This window comes from Notamacropus eugenii, chromosome 3, assembly GCF_028372415.1.
Source record: "Notamacropus eugenii isolate mMacEug1 chromosome 3, mMacEug1.pri_v2, whole genome shotgun sequence".
NCBI lineage: Eukaryota > Metazoa > Chordata > Mammalia > Diprotodontia > Macropodidae > Notamacropus > Notamacropus eugenii.
Genome location: NC_092874.1, coordinates 249,730,338 through 249,749,949, shown reverse-complemented (window position 1 = coordinate 249,749,949; position 19,612 = coordinate 249,730,338). Strand labels below are relative to the sequence as shown.

The window sequence follows — 19,612 nt, the reverse complement described above, 5'->3', positions numbered from 1 at the left end:
AGAAAACAAGGAAAGTTTTAACTTACAGAAATATTTGAGTCCCTTCTACGTGCATGTCACTGTGCTAGGTTCTGATTCAAACCCATTAGAGTCCTCCCATGGAAATGCAATGATTTTTGATGACAATGAAAGCAGTAATTTAAAAGAAATGAAAAGGGGAAGTTAAGAATAAGTGAGAAACAAGGACATGGGGAAAAGGGAAAGAAGAGAAAAAATACAATAAAAGTAAAGGAAAAACAAGGAAGTGAAAAATGTTAAATATAAATAAGGTACAGTGGAACTGAATTAGGGAAAAAAAAGCAAAGCTTTAACGAAAATTATGAAAAGATGTACAATTAATGAATAAGAATGGGAAAAGATGGCAAATTACATTACAGGCTGAATACAAAAGATCTAAAAAGAAGCTGAAAATAAGAAGCAAATATGTAACAAACTAGATAATAAGAAAATAAGAATCCATTTTTTCTCTTATGCAATTTTTCTTAAATACCTTTCCAGCATAAAGAATACTAGAAGAATCTAACGTATCATCCAATGGCCTCCAGTCAACGATTACATCAGCATCCTGCAAAACATAAGTTACATACTATTAACATGTTACATAGTTCATTCTCTACAGAATTGTAACTTATTAACGGCTCTAACCAAATACTGTAACGTTCATTAGGACTGAAGAAAAATTTTAAGTTTAAGAAATGTTTTAAACAAAATCTTTGAAACTGCCTACTTTTAATTATGAAAAATTTTATAGTTTTATATTAAATAATAGTTGTTGGAAGAAACTTTGCCTTTTTCATTGAAAAAGTAAAATGAAATTTGCCAGTTTGAAAATAAATGCAATAGGAGACGTTGACCCAATTTTAAAACATAAACACAAGCCACTAATTGAACCTTTGGAAAAGTTAGTCTTTTCATTGTCTGACATTCTACTAGCTTGTCAAACTATCTGACTTCAAAGACCATCTCCATTTTAAATTCAAGACTGTTCAAACACAAGATCTACAGGGATACTATGGTACCTAAGAATAATAAGAATAATTTATTCTTAAGCAGGCATTGTGCTCTGAGTTCTACTACTATGGAGAGTCTCAGACCAATGGGCTTTGGGATTTGGATTATATTTGGATTATATACATCAGTTAACTTCACTTGCCAGTACCATTTGTAACATTTGGCAAAAATTTTCCAGTATTTTTATGGAGGCTAACCATAACAAACTTTCATGAAATGCAGTTTTTTATTATACCTTTTCTAGGACACGCAATATTCCTGAAATCAAACTGTCTTGATCATTGATCTTTCCACAAGATGAATGAATAAATACACCTTCCTGCTCATATACAATCTGAAATTTAAAAATAAAAAAAATATTTATTTTTTATTTATATCACAATATTTCAAAAATAAACATATAAGAAGTATTCTTATTAATTATCTGCGTAAAAAGATTATGCTCATTATAAAGTTTAATATTTAAAACCCATCTTAAAGCCTGGATGTTAACAGAGTAACAATAACAATAACAATAATAAAATTCTTATAAATGCTACATTGAGCACCCACCAGCGCTTCTATATGACCAGGTTTTTACTGCATGAGCAGCAAATCTCAAGATATGAAACCGTTTGAGGACACATGATAAAATTTGCATACATCAAGGCATTTGAGGCTATGGCTAGGTGCTGACTTGCACTAGTAAAGCATCTACACCTGAGGGATCATAAATCTGTCACAATATCAAAATAAAAATTAAGGATTTTCTGTTAAGATATCGACTGAATGGAGGCAAACAGCCTAGCTCTCAGATACATACTCCAACAAAAACCTTAAAATAGCACTAGACTTTTTAAAATCTATAGGAGATTATTTCATTCGTGATGGAACTTCACAAAAAGAATACTAAAAGCCCATAGGCAATAAAAAAGGGGGATGTCACCAAAAAACAATGCCAGTACAGGCAAACAAGATGGAAGTCACTTAAGATAACCTCCAAAGGACCAGAAACATACTGCAACCAGCAGGACTGAGAGTTCTCATAAGAAAGTTCAATGGTGTTTGGAAACCTTGGAAGTCAAAGCAAAGGCAGGGGAAGAGAGGTTGGGAAAAAGGAAGCAAGCAAGGCAGAGGTTTGCTGTGAATTCCAAGGGCCAGAGGTCTTTAGCATGATATCCCAAGAAGATTCTGTGCTCTGAACTTCAGAGAACCAGTAGGGCCTAACACTCACCAGTGTTCATAACCTAGGCACATCTTGGGTGGATGGAGGTCAGCACAGCAATCTAAAAGACCCTAGTATAGACCAAACAAGGTCAACCACCCAATCCAAAAGCACAAAAGGGAGCAAAGCCTAGCCCTATCACAAATTCAGAAAATAAGGTTGAAGAGTAAATAGAAGACATTGAACAACTTTAAGACGTGACTTTCAGAACAACTACCAGCGGAGATTCAAAGGGGGAAAAAAAATGCATTTTCCATAGGGACTACATGAATACCCAGAAGAAGGAAGTAAAAGATAAAAAATTAAATAAAAAATCTGAAGGAAAGAATAACAACATTAAAAAGTTTAAATTAGAAAATGGTAAACCAAACTCCCTTAACAAATGAGAATAAACCAAAAAAGAAATTAATTCCTCCAAAAGAGAACAAGAAGTATATAACAAAATCACAAGGTTAAAAATTTGAGGAAAATGTAAAACATCTATTATCAAAGACAACTGACCCAGAAAAAAGGTCAAGAACAGTAATTCAAGAATTATCAGACTAGCTGAATGAAAAACATTGTACCCATCCAAAAAAAGGCGACACTTTATTTCAAAAAGCCGACACTTTACTTCAAAAAGCCATAAAACTGCCCACAACTATTAAAACCAAAAGGCAAAAGAAATATGGAAAGAATCCACCAATCGATCCCAAAAGAAACCAAAAAAGGAAAAGTCCCTGGAATGTCACAGCCAAGCATTCAGAAAGGAGCAATTTAAGAACCAAATAACCATAGTCAGGATCGCAAAAGATCTGGAAGCTTCTACAACAAACAACAGGAGATGTTACAAAAGTCAAGGAATAAGCTTACAACTAAAAATAGTTTGCCCTGTAAAACTGAGTATAATCATACAGGGGAAGAAATAAAGGACTTTCAAAGCATTCATGATGAAAAGACCAGAGGAGAGTAGAAATTCTGAAGGGCCAGATAAAAGATGAACTGCTCTGACTTTTAAAGTTCTAAGTCTCAACCTGGCCCCAATTTATCTTTTTTCAACCTTACCATACACAGTCTTCTCCAAACAAGTTTTAAAATCTAGCTAAATGGGTCTTCTCTCTGTTCATCATTCACATCACTTCATCAGTCATCTTTTGCCTGTTCACTGGTCCTCCTCCCCCATACCTGGAATGCACTCTCTTCCTTAGCTTCACTTCACAGAGTACCTCACTTCCCTTAAGATGCAGCTCAGCAATTTAGAACTATGCCCAAAGGGCTACAAAAATGTACATCCCCTTTGACCTAGCACTACTGTTTCTAGGACTGTACCCCCAAGAGATCATAAAAAATGGGAAAGGGTCCCACATGTACAAAAATATTTATAGCAGTTTTCTTTGTGGTGGTCAAAAACTGGAAATCAAGGGGATGCCCATCAACTGGGGAACGGCTGAATAAACTGTAGTATATGAATGCAATGGAATACTATTGTGCTATAAGAAATGATGAGCAGGAAGACTTCATAGAGGCCTGGAAAGACTTATATGAACTGATGCTGAGCGTAAAGAGCAGAACCAGGAGAACTTTATACATAGCAACAACCACAGTGTATGAAGATTTTTTTCTGGTGGACTTAGAACTTCATTGCAATGCAAGGACTTTAAAAATTCCCAATGGTCCCTTAAGGCAAAATGCCTTCCACAGCCAGAGAAAGAGCTATGGAATTTGATCACAGAATTTAGCAAATCATTTTCTTTTCTTCTGTATTATGTTTTGGTTTGTTTCATGGTATCTCCCATTCATTTTAATTTTTCTACGTAACATGACTAAGATGAAAATGTATTTAACAGGAATGTATATGTAGAACCTATATAAAACTGTATGCCATCTCAGGGAGGGAGGGGGCAGGGAGAAGGAAAAAAAAAATCTAAGTTACATGGAAGATCATGATTGTAGAACACTGAAAACATAAAATAATTTTAAAAAAAAAGACGCAGCTTATGCATTGTCTTCTATATGAAGTCTTTTCCTGATCCCCCAAATGCTAGAGCACTTAAGGTTCTTTCTCTTTCCCAAATTACCATATTTATAACTGCTTTGTAATGTATGTGTAAACAAAGACATACATATATATTATGTTGTTCACTCACTTCAGTTGTGTCCAACTTTTCATGGCCCCATCTGGGGTTTTCTTGGCAGACATAGTGGAATGGTGTGCCATTTCCTTCTCCAGCTCACTTTACAGATGAGGAAACTGAGGCAAACAGGATTAAATGACTTCCCCAGGATCATACAATAAAATTTTTGATGTTTGAGGACAGATGTGAATTCAGGTCTTTCTGTCTCCAGGACTGGCTCTCTATCTACTGCACCACCTAATTGCCCCTATATATTTTATATGTGCTACATACTTATATATGTACTTGTCACCCTTTAGAACATAAACTCACTGCAAGTAGCGATTATTTCATTCTCTGGACTTGTATCCCCTGGGAATAGCATAGTGCCTGGGATACTGAAGGCATTTAATACTTGCTTGAATGAAATATAATAAAGCTATGCAAAGAGGACATGAGTGTTCATACATAATAGAAACCTCCAGAACTGGAAGGGTACCTGAAAGGCCATTTTGCCCAAAAATGCTCTCATCTTACAGTTAAGGAAACTACAAAACTACTGAAAGCAAATGGTAGAAAAGAATAAAGAATGACCTAGGCTCCAAAGAAAAGATATGAATGGATACTTTCTCCCTCTCCCTGGGTAGAAATAGAATCTACAAAATCTGGAATACTGTATATACCAACAAGTTTTTTTCAATGGATTTTGGTGATTTTTTTTTTTAATTATTTGGTTTAAGAAACAGATCTCGGGGGGGGGGGGGGGGGGGGAGCCAAAATGGCAGAGTAGAAAGACACACATACTCTAGATCTTCCCTCACAGCCCATAAAATACCTGTAAAGAAAGTCTGTCAACAAATTCTAGAGCAGCAGAAGCCACAGAACAGAGTGGAGGAGATTTCCAGCCCAGGGTGACCTGGAAGGTTGAAGGGAAAGGTCTGTCACACTGCATGCGGAGTGCAGAGCAGCCCAGCCTTGGCCACATAGCACTGGGAGGAGCAGGCATCAGGGAAGAATCCCCAGCAGCAACGCAGATCCCTCAACCCATAGGTGCCAAAGGTCAGTGAGAGGGTTTTTTCAGCTGGCCAAGAAGGGAGTAGGGTCTCCTCACAGCTCTGGCCCCAGGCGGCGGCAGCAGCAGAAGCTGCAGAGGGTGGTGATGGCAGCAACCACTATCCATTGTGGGAAGCCTCATCTTAAAGCCCCTGGGGGAAATGAGCAGCTGATCTTAATCTCACACTGAGTGGCAGCCCTACCCCCACCTAAAGCCCCTGGGGGAATTGAGCAGCTGATCTGAATCTCAGCTCCCAGTGCTAGCATGGTGGAACTGAAGGTGAGGTGTTTGTGGAGAGGAAATTCTACTACTCGCAGATTCTGGACACAAAAGTTTTCTGGTTGCTCCCACACCAATATGCAGGCTTGATTGGGCCACCTTGAGGAACTGAGATCTTGCAGGTCCCCACAGTACACCCTACTCTTGACAAAGAACCCAAAAGTCAAGTAACTGATTGGGAAAATGCCCAAAAAAGGGGAAAAAAATAAGACTATAAAAGGTTACTTTCTTGGTGAACAGGTATCTTCTCCCATCCTCTCGGATGAGGAAAAACAATGCTTACCATCAGGAAAAGACATAAAAGTCAAGGCCTCTGTATCCCAAACATCCAAAATAAATATTCAATAGTCTCAGGACATGGAAGAGCTCAAAAAAGATTTTGAAAATCAAGTAAGAGAGGTGGAGGAAAAATTGGGAAAAGAAATGAGAGAGATGCATGAAAATCATGAAAAGAGTCAACAGCTTACTAAAAGAGACCCAAAAAAAAGCTGAAGAAAACACCACCTTTAAAAATAGGCTAACTCAATTGGCAAAAGAGGTTCAAAAAAGCAAATGAGGAGAAGAATGCTTTAAAAAGCAGAATTAGTCAAATGGAAGAGGAAGTTCAAAAGTTCACTGAAGAAAATACTTCTTTAAAAATTAGAATAGAACAGATGGAAGTTAATGACTCTATGACAAACCAAAAAATCACAAAACAAAACCAAAAGAATGAAAAAATGTTAGATAATATGAAATATCTCATTGGAAAAAACTGACCTGGAAAATGGATTCAGGAGAGAGAATTTAAAAATTATGGGACTACCTGAAAGCCATGATCAAAAAAAGAGCCTAGACATCATCTTTCATGAAATTATCAAGGAAAACTGCCCTGAGATTCTGGAACCTGAGGGCAAAATAAATATTGAAAGAATCCACCAATCACCTCCTGAAAGAGATCCAAAAAGAGAAACTCCTAGGAATATTGTGGCCAAATTCCAGAGTTCCCAGGTCAAGGAGAAAATATTGCAAGCAGCTGGAAAGAAACAATTCAAGTATTGTGGAAAGACAGTCAGGATAACACAAGCTCTAGCAGCTTCTACATTAAAGGATCAAAGGGCTTGGCATATGATATTCCAGAAGTCAAAGAAACTAGGATTAAAACCAAGAATCACCTACCCAGCAAAACTGAGTATAATACTTCAGGAGGGAAAAAGATCTTTCAATGAAATCGAGGACTTTCAAGTATTCTTGATGAAAAGACCAGAGCTGAAAAGAAAATTTGACTTTCAAACACAAGAATCAAGAGAAGCATGAAAAGGTAAACAGGAAAGAGAAATCATAAGGGACTTACTAAAGTTGGACTGTTTACGTTCCTACATGGAAAGACAATATTTGTACTCTGGAAACTTTTCTCAGTATCTGGGTAGTTGGTGGGATTATACACATACACATACACATATATATACACACACACACACACACACACACACACACACACACACACACACACACAGGACAGGGTGAGATGAATAGGAAGGGATCATATCTAAAAAAATAAAATTAAAGGGTGAGAGAGGAATATATTGGGAGGAGAAAGGGAGTAATGGAATGGGGCAAATTATCACTCATAAAAGAGGCAAGAGAAAGCCTTTTCAATGGAGGGGAAAAGGGGGGAGGTGAGAGGGAAAAAGTGACACTTACCCCCATCTCATTTGGCTCAAGGAAGGAATAAAATGCACACTCAATTAGGTATGAAAACCAATCTTACAATACAGGAAAGTAGGGGAGAAGGGGATAAGCAGGGTGAGGGGGATGATGGAAGGGAGGGCAAATGGGAGGGAGCAATTAGAAGTAAACACTCTTGAGGAGGGACAAGGTCAAAAGAGAGAACAGAAGAAACAGAGGGCAGGATAGGATGGAGAGAAATATAGTTAGTTTTACACAACATGACTATTACGGAAGTCATTTGCAAAATTACACATATATAGCCTATATTGAATTGCTTGCCTTCTCAGTGGGGATGGGTAGGGAGGGAGTGAGGAAGACAAGTTAGAACTCAAAGTTTTAGGAACAAATGTTGAGTATTGTTCTTGCATACAACTGAGAAATAAGAAATACAGGTAATGGGTATTGAAATTTATCTTGCCCTACAGGTCAAAAGAGAAGATGGGGATAAGGGAAGGGAGGGATGTTAGAAGGGAAGGCAAATTGGTGGTAGGGGTAATCAGAATGCTTAGCATTTTTGGGGTGGGGGAGAGATGGGGAGAAAATTTGGAACTCAAAATTTTGTGGAAATGAATGTTGAAAACATGTTTAAATAAATTTAAAATTAAAAAAAAGAAAGAAAACAGATCTCAGAGGAAAGGGAAAGAGGAAAAAGGAAACAGTGAAATCTAGGTGACATAAAAACCAGGTTTCCGTAATTGTTTTTAAAAGAAGAGTCACCAGTCAATGAACTAGTTATTAGATACTGTGATGAGCACTGGAGAGACAAAAGCAAAAACAGTTCCTGACCTCATGGAGTTGACATTCTAATATCTAAAGACAACATATAAATAACTAGGTATATACAATATATAAAGAGGGTAGACAAAAAGCAGTCTGAGTGTGGAAGGAAGGCATCAAGAGGCTAGGGGGACTTAAAAAAAAGGTCTCCTGCAAAAGGAAAGACATGAGCTGTCTTGAAAAAAAGCCAGGGAAACCAAGCAACAGGGGTGATGGTGCAAACTATGAGGTACAGCCAGTACAAAGGCATGAAACTAGGAAATGGAGAATCCTGTTTGAGGTTCTACAAGTAGCACAGTGTAACTGGATTGTACTACATGTGGAAGGGGAGTTATGAAGAGATTAAAATTCTAAACGGAGTTTATATTTGATCCAGGAAACAACAGGGAACTGTTAATAAACTGGAGTTTATTAAGTAGAGGTGTAGGAATGGGGGGTTACATGATCAGAAGCCATTGCAAAGCTACTCAAGGAGAACTTTTCTATCTTATTTACTCTGCTCTCAGATAAACATAGCACTTGGTCAAGGCCAATTCTCCTATAAGCACACCTGATCCAAACCCCTCCAGATTGGAGAAACGGTTTCCACTATCATCCTCCCTCTTATCTGCAATCTCTCCCTATTTCTTGGTTTCTTCCTTATTGCCTACAAACATGCCCATATCTCCTCCATCCTTATATAAAGATGTAATCAAAATCACCCTACCCCCACTCCACTTCAGCCTGATACCTTAACTAGGTGAGAACACATCTCAAATTAATCAATCAAAAGACCTTAATTATCCTGGGTTCTTAATCTGGGATCCGTAACTTTAACTTTTTGGTACCTGAATTTCAATAAAATTGGTTTGTTTGTAATCCTATGTGTTTTATTTTATGCATTTTAAAACCTTATTCTGGGAAGGAGTATGTAGTCTTCACCAGACTGCCAAAGGGGTCCACTGCACAAAAAAAGGTTAAGAATTTCATCTTGCAAAAAGTCTTTTAAAACCATCTGATGAAGTGAAATGACACCAGACGAGATCTGTTCCAACTGGTTGGGGAATTTGATTATACCCTCTAGGTCCTATATAAAAACAATGAGTTAGCTAGAATGGGAGAACTTTTTCTAGAAACTGGATTGTGTGTTTTCTATCAGATCCCTGAAGAAGAATCACATTTGGGGGAGGCAGGATCCAGTTTCAGCCTTGGTCAGTTCTCCTTTTTCTTGAGCAGAGAAAGACCCTCCCACTCTGAAGGGTCCAGGGAATGTTAGACTTCTCATCTTCTCACCTCCAAGCTGTGCTTGTCCTGGATGGTGTCCCCAAATGAACTGGAAGCAGAGCCTGCATTGGGAGGCATGGAGAAACTTGTACTCAAAAGTTCTGCAAGGAACCTAGCAACAAAACTACACAAGGCCTAAGATGAACTTCTTGACGACCCTTGAGGAAGAAAAGGACTTCAAGCAAACAGCCTGAGTTACCCCTATGCCAACATGTTCTCTAAGTCTGAGCTTAGATTCTGTCTGTACTCATGGGAAGAGTATGGAATAGAAATCTGAAGGGATGTTTTATACCAAGTATTCTTACTGTACCACCTTAATAGATATCATTCTAAAAGTTACTCAAGAATCAATGACTAAATAATTCTTAATTATCTTGGAGCACACCAGCAGCAGCTCAACTCAGTGGAATTAATAAAGCACTCAACTCCTCTTAACCTCTAAGATACCGCTAAAATTACAAGGCAGAGATGTAGCCAAGCTCTTGGGACTTTACTCCTCTGTGAGAGTGGCAGTTGGAAAAAGGATTCTTGAAGTTCATACAGGCTAAAATCAATAACAATAACATTAATCATCATGATCACGATGATGACAACAATGATTATGATGATGAGGATGATATTATTACATAAGCACAATCATTTAGTGCTTTAAGATTTCAAAGTCCTTTCTTACCAATAAATATGACCTCACTTTATCCTCAACAAACCTGGGGAGTAGGTAATACTATCCTTATTTTGCAGATGAAGAAGCTCACAAAGTATCTGGTCCTAGATTTGAGTTCAGGTCTTCCTGAACCCAGATTCAGCATTCTATCTACTGTGCCACCTAGATGCCTTCTTCAAAAAATCATTTCATCCTACATCCCCAGCCAGCTTACTATATTTCTCCACTTCTTCCTGATAACCTCCTTGAGAAAGCTGTTTATATTAAGTCAAGCTGGTCTCAATGTCTTCTCTGCTCCTTATCTTCTAAAACCCTCTATAATCTGGCTTCCAACCTCATTATTCAACTGAAGCTGCCCTCCCCAAACTTACCAGTGATCAATTAATTGACAAATCTAATGACCCTTTCTCAAGTCTACTAGACCCTCACATTTGATCCTATTGATTACTTTCTCCTCTCTTGGTTTCAGGAACATGATCTCTCCTGGTTCTCTTCCTACCTCCTTAATCTCCTTTTCTAACTCTTTACCCACGTCATGCCCCAAAGAGCTGTCCTGATCCCTCTTCTCTTAACAGTCTATACCAAACCTGCACAACTTGTAAACTTTTTCAGACAGACTGACTGTTGATTGCCTCAGAGTCACAGGACAAACAAGAAAGTACACAGTGGCAACCAAAATCCTTTGGCAGCCACAAGCAGCTTGTGTGCTGTTTGTTGTGTAGGTCTGATCTATACTATCTCACTTGGTGATATCAAAGCTGCTATTCATTCAAATACATTCTGTAGCTGATTCTCAGATCTATTATTCTCTACTGACCTAACTTGCATCTCCAACTGCCTACTAGACATCTCAAACTAGACATCCCATAGACATCTTAAACTCATTATATCCAAATTGAACCTATCAGCTTTCCAAAAAAACCCCTCCTTTTCTTAACTTCCTTATTACTGTCAAGAGCACCAACCCAGTCACATTCAGTCTTACAACCTCAATGTCATCTTCAGCTCCTAACGCTTTTCTCACCACCACCTCCATCCAATCTGTTGCCAAATCCTGTCTATTCTATCTCTTCAATATCTCTACTATACTCCCTTCTCTCATCTGACACTGCTACCACCTTGGTGCCCTTGTCACCTTACACCTAGACTACTGCAATAGCCTATAGTTGGCCTCCTGGACTCCAAGATGTCTCAAGTCTCTACCACTCCAGTGTATCATCCATCTAGCTAGTTAGCTAAGTGATCTTTGTAACAAAGCAATTCATATCCCTACTGAATAAACTCTAGTGATTCCTTATTACCTCTAGCATGAAATATAAAAAGCTCTGGCTTCTAAAACTCTTCACTACCTGACTCTCCTCATTAGTTTTCCAATCTTTTTACACCATCCACCTAAGTCTACAATTCAGTAACTCTGGCCTCCTTTCTTATTCCTATAATACACCCTCTATCTCCAGATTCTGACCAATTTCACTAGCCCTCTCACAAGCCTGGAATTCTCACTCTCAAAACCTTAAGTTTCCAAACCTTAAGTTAGTGTCATCCTGAATTCCTTACTTTCACACCACATATCTAATGATTGCTAAATCCTGTCTTTCGTACCTTCAAGAAGTGGAGCAAGCGCATCCAACCATTCTGGAGAGCAATTTGGAACTATGCCCAAAGGGCTACAAAAATGTACATCCCCTTTGACCCAGCAATATCGCTTCTAGGATTGTATCCCCAAGAGATCATAAAAATGGGAAAGGGTCCCACATGTACAAAAATATTTACAGCAGCTCTCTTTGTGGTGGCCAAGAACTGGAAATAAAGGGGATGCCCATTAAATGGGGAATGACTGAAACAAGTTGTGGTATATGAATGTAATGGAATACTATTGTGCTATAAGAAATGATGAAAAGGAAGACTTCAGTGAGGCCTAGAAAGACTTATATAAACTGATACTGAGTGAAAGGAGCAGAACCAGGAGAACTTTGTACACAGCAACAACCACACAGTGCGAGGAACTTCTCTGGTAGACTTAGTCCTTCATAGCAATGCAAAGACCTAAAAATTTCCCAATGGACTTTTGAGGCAAAATGCCTTCCACATTCACCGAAAGAACTATGAAACTGGATCACAGAATGAAGCAGACCATTTTCTCTTGTGTTATGTTTTGTGTTGTTTTCATGTTTCTCCCATGCATTTTAATTCTTCTACGCAACATGACTAAGAAGAAGGTGTATTTAATAAGAATGTGTGTGTAGAACCTATATAAGACTGCATGCCATCTGGAGGAGGGAGGGGACATGGAGGGGGAGAAAATCCAGGATATATAGAAGTGATTGTAGAAAACTGAAAACAAATTAATTAATTTTAAAAATATATACCACAGTTATGGTAGGAGAAAGATCTACCATCATCCCCTGAAGTATGAGCTAGTTCTTTTCCTTAAAAGACAGTAAAAATGTCCTTGAGATTTGAATGGCTCAAGGAACTAAGGCTCAGACCATAGACTGGGCTTTCTGGTCACATAAATACCAAAAATATGGAGGAGTTTGAGGAAGGCCCTGAAGCTTCACAGGAGAACCACTATAGGAAACACACCCCCTGCAGGAAGCTGCATTTAGTTTAAGGCAACCCCATATCCTCAACTAAATATGCTTTGCCTGGCCTATTTAAGTAAACCTTTCTATTAACTGCTAGGTAGACAAGTGTTTCATTTCTTTCCAATCTCAACCTGAGATACTTGCTCTGGCCTACTCTCCCAATACAACACTCAAGGCTATTATTATTTCTTTTTCTCCTGCCATGACTGCTCCATCTTCTTTTCTGGTCATATACATCCCTAATAACATTTTTTTCAAACACACAAGACATCACCAGTAATAAGATGCAACATACACATATAGCTACAATGAGTGTTTCGCCCTCTGTATCATAAGCAATTTAAATTCCTCTATAACTATGAGCCTAGTAAGGAAGTATATGTCCAGTCTAAATTCTCATAGGCTTATCACCAGAAGGGCAACCACAATGTAAGTTCTCTGAGCCAAAGCAACTCACAAAAATAACTGCTGACAGAAAGAGGCCCAATATACATGAAATAGTTATAGCAGAACTTTTTATAGTACAAAGACATGGAATCAAAGTGATGTCTGCTGGTGGGAGAAAGTCTAAAGTTGTTTCAGTACATTAATTTAATGGCATATAATTTGTAATGTAAGAAATAAATGAATGTAAATACAGGGAAGCATGGGAAAACAAAAACTGGTGTAACGTGAATTAACAGGAAAATAATACGTACGATTGCAACAAAGGTAATTTTTCTAAAAATTGAAAGTGAACATTATATAATAACGTAAGCTTTGTTCTCAATAAGAGAGATGAATGAGACACACCTCCCTCCCTTCTTCGCAGTTATGGGAACACTATGGATGTGGGGCATTGTATATATTGTTAGGCCAAATGTACTGGTTAGTTCTTCTGGACTATTTTTTTCTTCTTTCTTTTTTTTATTTCATATTATGAAGGATGGCTCCCTGTCATAAAGAAAAGGAAGGGACATATCAGGAAGTGAGAGGATGTGAAAACAAAGGTATAAATAAAAATGTTTAAGAGTCTACTGAGTCCAGGGTATCACATTTCTGAATCAATAGAAGTACCTGTACTGATGAAATCAGTGTTCAACTGTATCATTAAATAGATAGGAGAAAGTTGATGGAAGAAAGAAATTAGTATGAAGGGTTTTTTTTAAGAGCCCTGAAACACCAGAATAAAAACTTGAGAACCATTTCAAGATCCTCTAATTTAGCCAGGAGGTTAAGGCAAGCATCCAGTTTAATATAAATGGAAGGTATTTTCCAATAAGAAAGTCTATAAAGAAATTTCTTGCTTTACAATCAACTGTAAAAAGTGCAAAGTCTCTTAAGTTTCTCCATGCTCTGCATCTGAAAGCACTTTCAGTGTCAAATGGATGTGCCGTTAGCACAACTGCAATGTGCAAAACAAATCCTAAGAGGTTTGAATGAGTTGAATGCCATGGATGGTTTTCCCAGGTTTCTGCCTTGACGCATTTTCATCTCCTCCACTTTCTAGATTCTACTTCACTAGCACTTTTTCTCCATTCCCCCATCCAACTCCAAGAATTACAAAGGCACTTGAAGTTTTTTTGTTGCTCTTGTTTTATTTTTCCTGTCATCTGTCCCTGGATAGGTGGGGACTTACTCTCCAAAGGAAGAGGGAAGAGAAACCCCACAATCAAAATACCACTATCATAAATGTAACTCCTTCTTCCTCTCACTTAGCAAGAACAAGAGGATGTAGGAGACAAGAGGGAGGAAGATGGCTCCTTCTACGCGTCATTTTTTTTCCTCCACTCCAAACCAGTGCTCCTCAGTCTGACCAATTCTTTTACATACCACTGAATTCAGCACCCCTGCACTCTAAGTCTCTATTTACAAGCTCAGGTCAATTTTTACAACATGAATTATGGCCACCCCAGAAAGTGTCTCACATTTATAACATTTTTTCCCCAGGAAAGTAATCAATTAATGTTAGTTAGGTGAAAAATATGCCTACACTTTAAAAACACAATACAGAGCAAAAAAATCATGTTGCCTCCCTAAACAATACACTCTTTGTAAATACTTGTTTTCTTGAAAATATAAAGTTACATTGAACATAGCAGTAAAGACTCCTCTAAAATACTCCCAAAATTAATGTGTCTAAACTTCTTTCATTATAAGTATGCATCAGGTTTTGAAAGACAAGGAATGAAAACACTAAAATATAAAACAAACCTAACAAGTTTATAAGTAAATCACTGGCTCAAATCTCTCTGCAAACATGAACACACAAGAATCTGCATTCCTGAACTTTACAAGTCAATAAGGACCAAGCAGTAATACATAATTTGATACTAAAAAAATGTTTTGGTATGTAAAAGGAATAGCAAAATAAGGAAAAGAGTATCCAAAAAAATCCCTTTTTTTTTTAAAAAAATGACCATTAGCTAAAAGAAGATCTTAGCTAACTAGCATCTAGACTTCTTGAACAGTTCCAAACCCAAGAGCAATACTGCTCTTGTCTCCAGGATTTACAGCTACAATGAAAATAAAAGAAAAATGTAAAAATACTAAGGATGTGCTATGATTTGGTTAGTGATACAAAACAGTCAACCTTTTTACTAAAAAAAAAAAAATGAGAAGTGATAGGAGAGACAAGAAGAAAATTAAACAAACTACAATACATGAATACAGAGAAAAATGAAACATACAAACTGATGCAGGAAAAAATATACATAATGTTTACAATAATGTAAAAATGAAAAGAACAAAGAAAATGAAACGCTGTATCATTATAACGATTTAGCTTGGTCCTTAAGAACAAAGGAAAAAATTCACCTCCCTTCCTTTTTTTTTAAACAAAACAAAGTAGCTAAAGCCATAGAATACTGTATATATTGTCAGGCCCAGTGAACATACTGGTTGGTTTACTGAACTGCTGTTTATGTCTTTTTTCTTCTTTGTTACAAAGGATGGTGGTAAAAGGGAGATAGAGAAGAATATATTCATAAGTAAAGGTGAAATTAAAAAAAGGCATCAGTAAAATTTGTATAAATAAATAAATAAAAGCACAGAGAAGAGCAAAGAGAATTGTGAATCAAAAAAGAGGCAAAGTAAAAGTGAACGTTTACTTGCTTCAAGCAGAGTGGCAAAGTACAGATGCTAAATGAAAAGTGTCAAACACAAGATATCTTTGCATGGAATAGGAAAATTCAGTTATCTGTAATTGTCATTACCCACCTAAGGACAGTTGGGTGTCAAGTATAAGATGAACTAACCAATACAGTTACTAGCCTGGGAAGACAGTCATTGTAAAAGCTGAGTTATAGAACCATACAATCCCACAGTGAGAAGGGAGCCTCAGAGATCATCAATACTTAACTCAGAGTAAATCTACATCATCACCACCAGGCTTCACCTTAAAACAAAGAACTACTTTCAAAACACAGCCTTTACATTTTTGACAACTCTAAATGTTAGTGAATTTTCCAAATTTTTTTTCAAAATTCCAAGTGTTCCAAATTTTCCAATATTTTTCAAGTAACGGTAAATGGCAATGGCAATGGAACACTTCAAATCTATGTCAGTGAGATTCATAATTATTTGGAAGAGACCAATATAACCATCCACGCTGACAAAACAAATTGAATGAAAAATATATTCTCCCCCTTCCCGATTATTACAGTCCAACTAGAAAAAAGCAGATTTTGCCCACCACTGGGGAAGAGGACAAAGGAAAGAGGGGAGAGAGTCAGTCAGTCATAGTAGATAGAAAGGTGGACTCAAAATGACAAAGACCTGTTTTAAGGTCCTCCAAGACTAAATTGCAAAACAACTGCCTCTCTACAGTGGCAAACAGAAATTTCCTCACTAGGAACTCTACACACTAATAAAATCAATTAACTGAACCCAGTATTAAGTAGCATATCAAGCTATATCACATATTATAAAATATTTGATGCTTTAAATGATCCTAAGCTATTAATTGCTTCCAAAGTCTAGTCTTTAACACCAATTTGACTCAAAAAAAACCCCATTACTTTCATAAGGTTAGGAGGATTATTAGAGTAATAAAAATTGCAGGTACCCCAACAGGTAAAAACAAAGATCCATTTCTGGTGACTAAGGGAGAAAAAACAGTAACTGGATTACCACAGCACCAATGTACTGCAAGGCTTCATTAAAAGAGAGAAAATTAATGGGAGGATATCAAATGGAGAATTTAGAATCCAAGTATCTCAGAACCAAAAGAGACCTCAGAGGGCATCTAGTCCAAATCATACCCAAATATTAATAAGACTCATACAGGACTAAAAAGTTTGAAGGTACTGGCATCTGCATCAATGGAAGGAGTTCTCATACCTAATGAGATCACAGAACTAATCATAAGAATCATAGTACTAGAAGATACTTTAGAAATTAGGCTCCCCTTTTCAAGTAGACTGCTTTTAAAGCAAAATATTCCTCAAACCCCAATAATACAATAGTACTTGCACTATTCAAAGCAACTGAGAAAATAAATTATGACAAAAGGCTACTAAAATTTAAAGTGAATTTCTACTATGAATTCAGAAATTTTAAGTGAATTTGAACCTTAATTCCTTCATCTATTATCTATATGCATTTGAAAAATATGAATATAAGCAAAATAGACTTATTCAATCTACTGAAAGCATGTTTATTATATAAGATGGCTGAAGCATATATAAAGGCATGGACCACTTGCAATAATCTTATTACCCCAATCCTCAGGGTAGGAAGATACTTCTTAGAGAGATGAATAACAAAACTTGCACTAACTCAAAAGCAAACTATTAGGATGAAAAGAGTTGTAAAAAGCACATGTTACTAACTAGATTCAGTAAAAAATGCTTGGTATCATTTGTTTAGAAAAGTTTAGAAAAATGAAACATTTCTGCACTGTGTATTGCCATTATTCCTTCAAAGGAATTAAAACCTATTGGCTGGATATTATCTGAAGGTTGTACAGGCAGCTATGCCCTTGTAACATGGAAGGGATAAACTTTTTTTAAGGGGGGAAAAAAGTTCAGCCAGGACTAGAACCATATCTGACTCCCATTCTAAGGTACTATCCTACCTCCTACCTTCATCCCCTAGCAATGTCAAGGGTTTAACAATACAAAAAACTGCAGTGCTTTACTATATTTACAGATTGTTACAATGAGTTAAAATGCAATGCAATAAAGGAAGGAAGAGGCTGGCATAGAAAGGAACTAAAAATATATAAAGCTTTCTGAGCATGTGGAGTTTACCTAGATGCATTCTAAGCATCTGTTTTGTGTATCTAACTCATGATCATGTTATACAACTGTTAGTATGGCTATAACTTGGCCAAATTCTTATCATAAACACTATTAAAATCAAATCTTCATGTAAGAAAAAGTGCCAGCAAATGACCTATTTAATACATCAAAAGTAAAGTATAACAAAATAATCTGGACAGTGGTTTGGAGCTTAGTATAATGGGAATTAACTTCAGTTGGTCCCCTTCATAACTGTGATCTACCAAAATCACAGGGCTCCTGTGAGAAAAGTGTTTCATAAAAAAACTATGGAAATATGAATATAGTTATTGTTCCCTGTCAGGCTGTCAGACTGATTTTTCCAATTCGTTAAAGAATACACTAATGTAGAGAGTGGTTGGATTTCCTTTCGGTTCTTACTGTTAACAGGATCAACGATCTGGAACTGGAAAGAGACTAGTGGCTATCTGATCTAATCCTCCTTCATTTCATAAATAAAATGATGGACAAAAGAAATATCCAAGTATTATTCTCTCAAAATTAAGAGCCTTAAGGAATCTCACAGTCCAATCCATATATGACCAAAAATTCCTTGTACAGCATACCAAACAAGTGGTCATCAAACTTCCAAAAAGGGAAAACTCACTTCTGCTTCCAAGCAGCCCATTCTATTTTTGGATAGCTCTCACTGTAAAGATTTTTTTCCTTACACTGTACCTAAATATGACTTTCTAAAAATAATCTCTTTCCACTGAAATGCATTCCATCATTCTTTTGTAAATGCTATAAGAAATTTAAAATTATGTAAGCTTTTCTTTCCTTTTTCACATGCTCGATTCTCCAGAATGCAAACTCCATGAACCATGGTACTCCCTTGCCTACCAAAAAATAAGAAACAGAGTTCAAAGAAATTTTAAGTAAGCCATCACCATCAGGTGCACTAGGTAAATGGCAATTAATACGACTTCCTCTCATTCACTCCCTTTTCTACCCCACTTAAAATTCACAAAAGTTTCCACTTTTTTAACCTCACTCCACTGACACATTATTTCCAAACCGACACTGACCTTCAACATCATGACCAAGGCAAAACAACCTTATTTATTTAAATTTCTGTAGTGATTGGTTTTTAGTCACTAAAATATTCTCCTAGGCTCTGTCAATAACAAAGATACGAACCATACAGACAATTCCCTGCCTGCTCAGGACCCAAGTGAACATTTTTGGATTGTAGATGAAACCTTTCTTGATCCCAACTACTAGTGCCCTCCCTTCCAAACAACCTTGTATTTAACTAACCTGCATTCATTAACATTTTTTGCTATATGTACTTATATATGCATTTCTCATCTCTCCCTTTAGAATGCAAACTCCTTGAAAGTTGTTTCTCCCATTAAACTGTGAGATCCTTGAGAGCAAGAACTGTTTTTTTCCCTATCTTTGCATCCCTAGGCATAGCAGTACCTGGGAAACAGACTGATCTGAGAGTTCGGACTGTTTCGTTCTTTTTAGTCAGAGTCTAAGAAACAGGAGTCCAAAACTGATACTGAATGGATGAAGATTAGTTCTCTCCTAATTTCTCAGCGGAGAATGATCTGATATTTGGACAGTCTTGTCCTCTTCCCCAGGGGTTTGGAAAGACTGTATATCAGGCCTGCAAAAACTGTGGGCCTCTGGCGGCTGGCCAAAGGATTGCCAGGCAGCCTGAGAAAGATGTAGAGGAAAACATATTCTACATTTTTCCCCAGGG

At 37.1% G+C, this 19,612-nt stretch overlaps 1 protein-coding gene across 3 annotated transcripts in view; it reads right to left on the bottom strand.

The window, feature by feature from the left end:
* The window catches only part of TBC1D15 (TBC1 domain family member 15), a 107,735-nt gene that overhangs the window by 64,915 nt on the left and 23,208 nt on the right, over nt 1-19,612 (bottom strand). For all 3 annotated transcript variants that reach the window (XM_072655391.1, XM_072655390.1, XM_072655392.1), the window contains 2 exons: nt 1,247-1,345; nt 491-565 (listed from right to left, as the gene is read on the bottom strand). Coding sequence is in view for 1 of the 3 variants with exons in the window: in XM_072655390.1 (XP_072511491.1) it covers nt 491-565; nt 1,247-1,345 (174 nt within the window). In the remaining 2 variants the exon portion in view is untranslated. The remainder of the gene's footprint in view (nt 1-490; nt 566-1,246; nt 1,346-19,612) is intronic.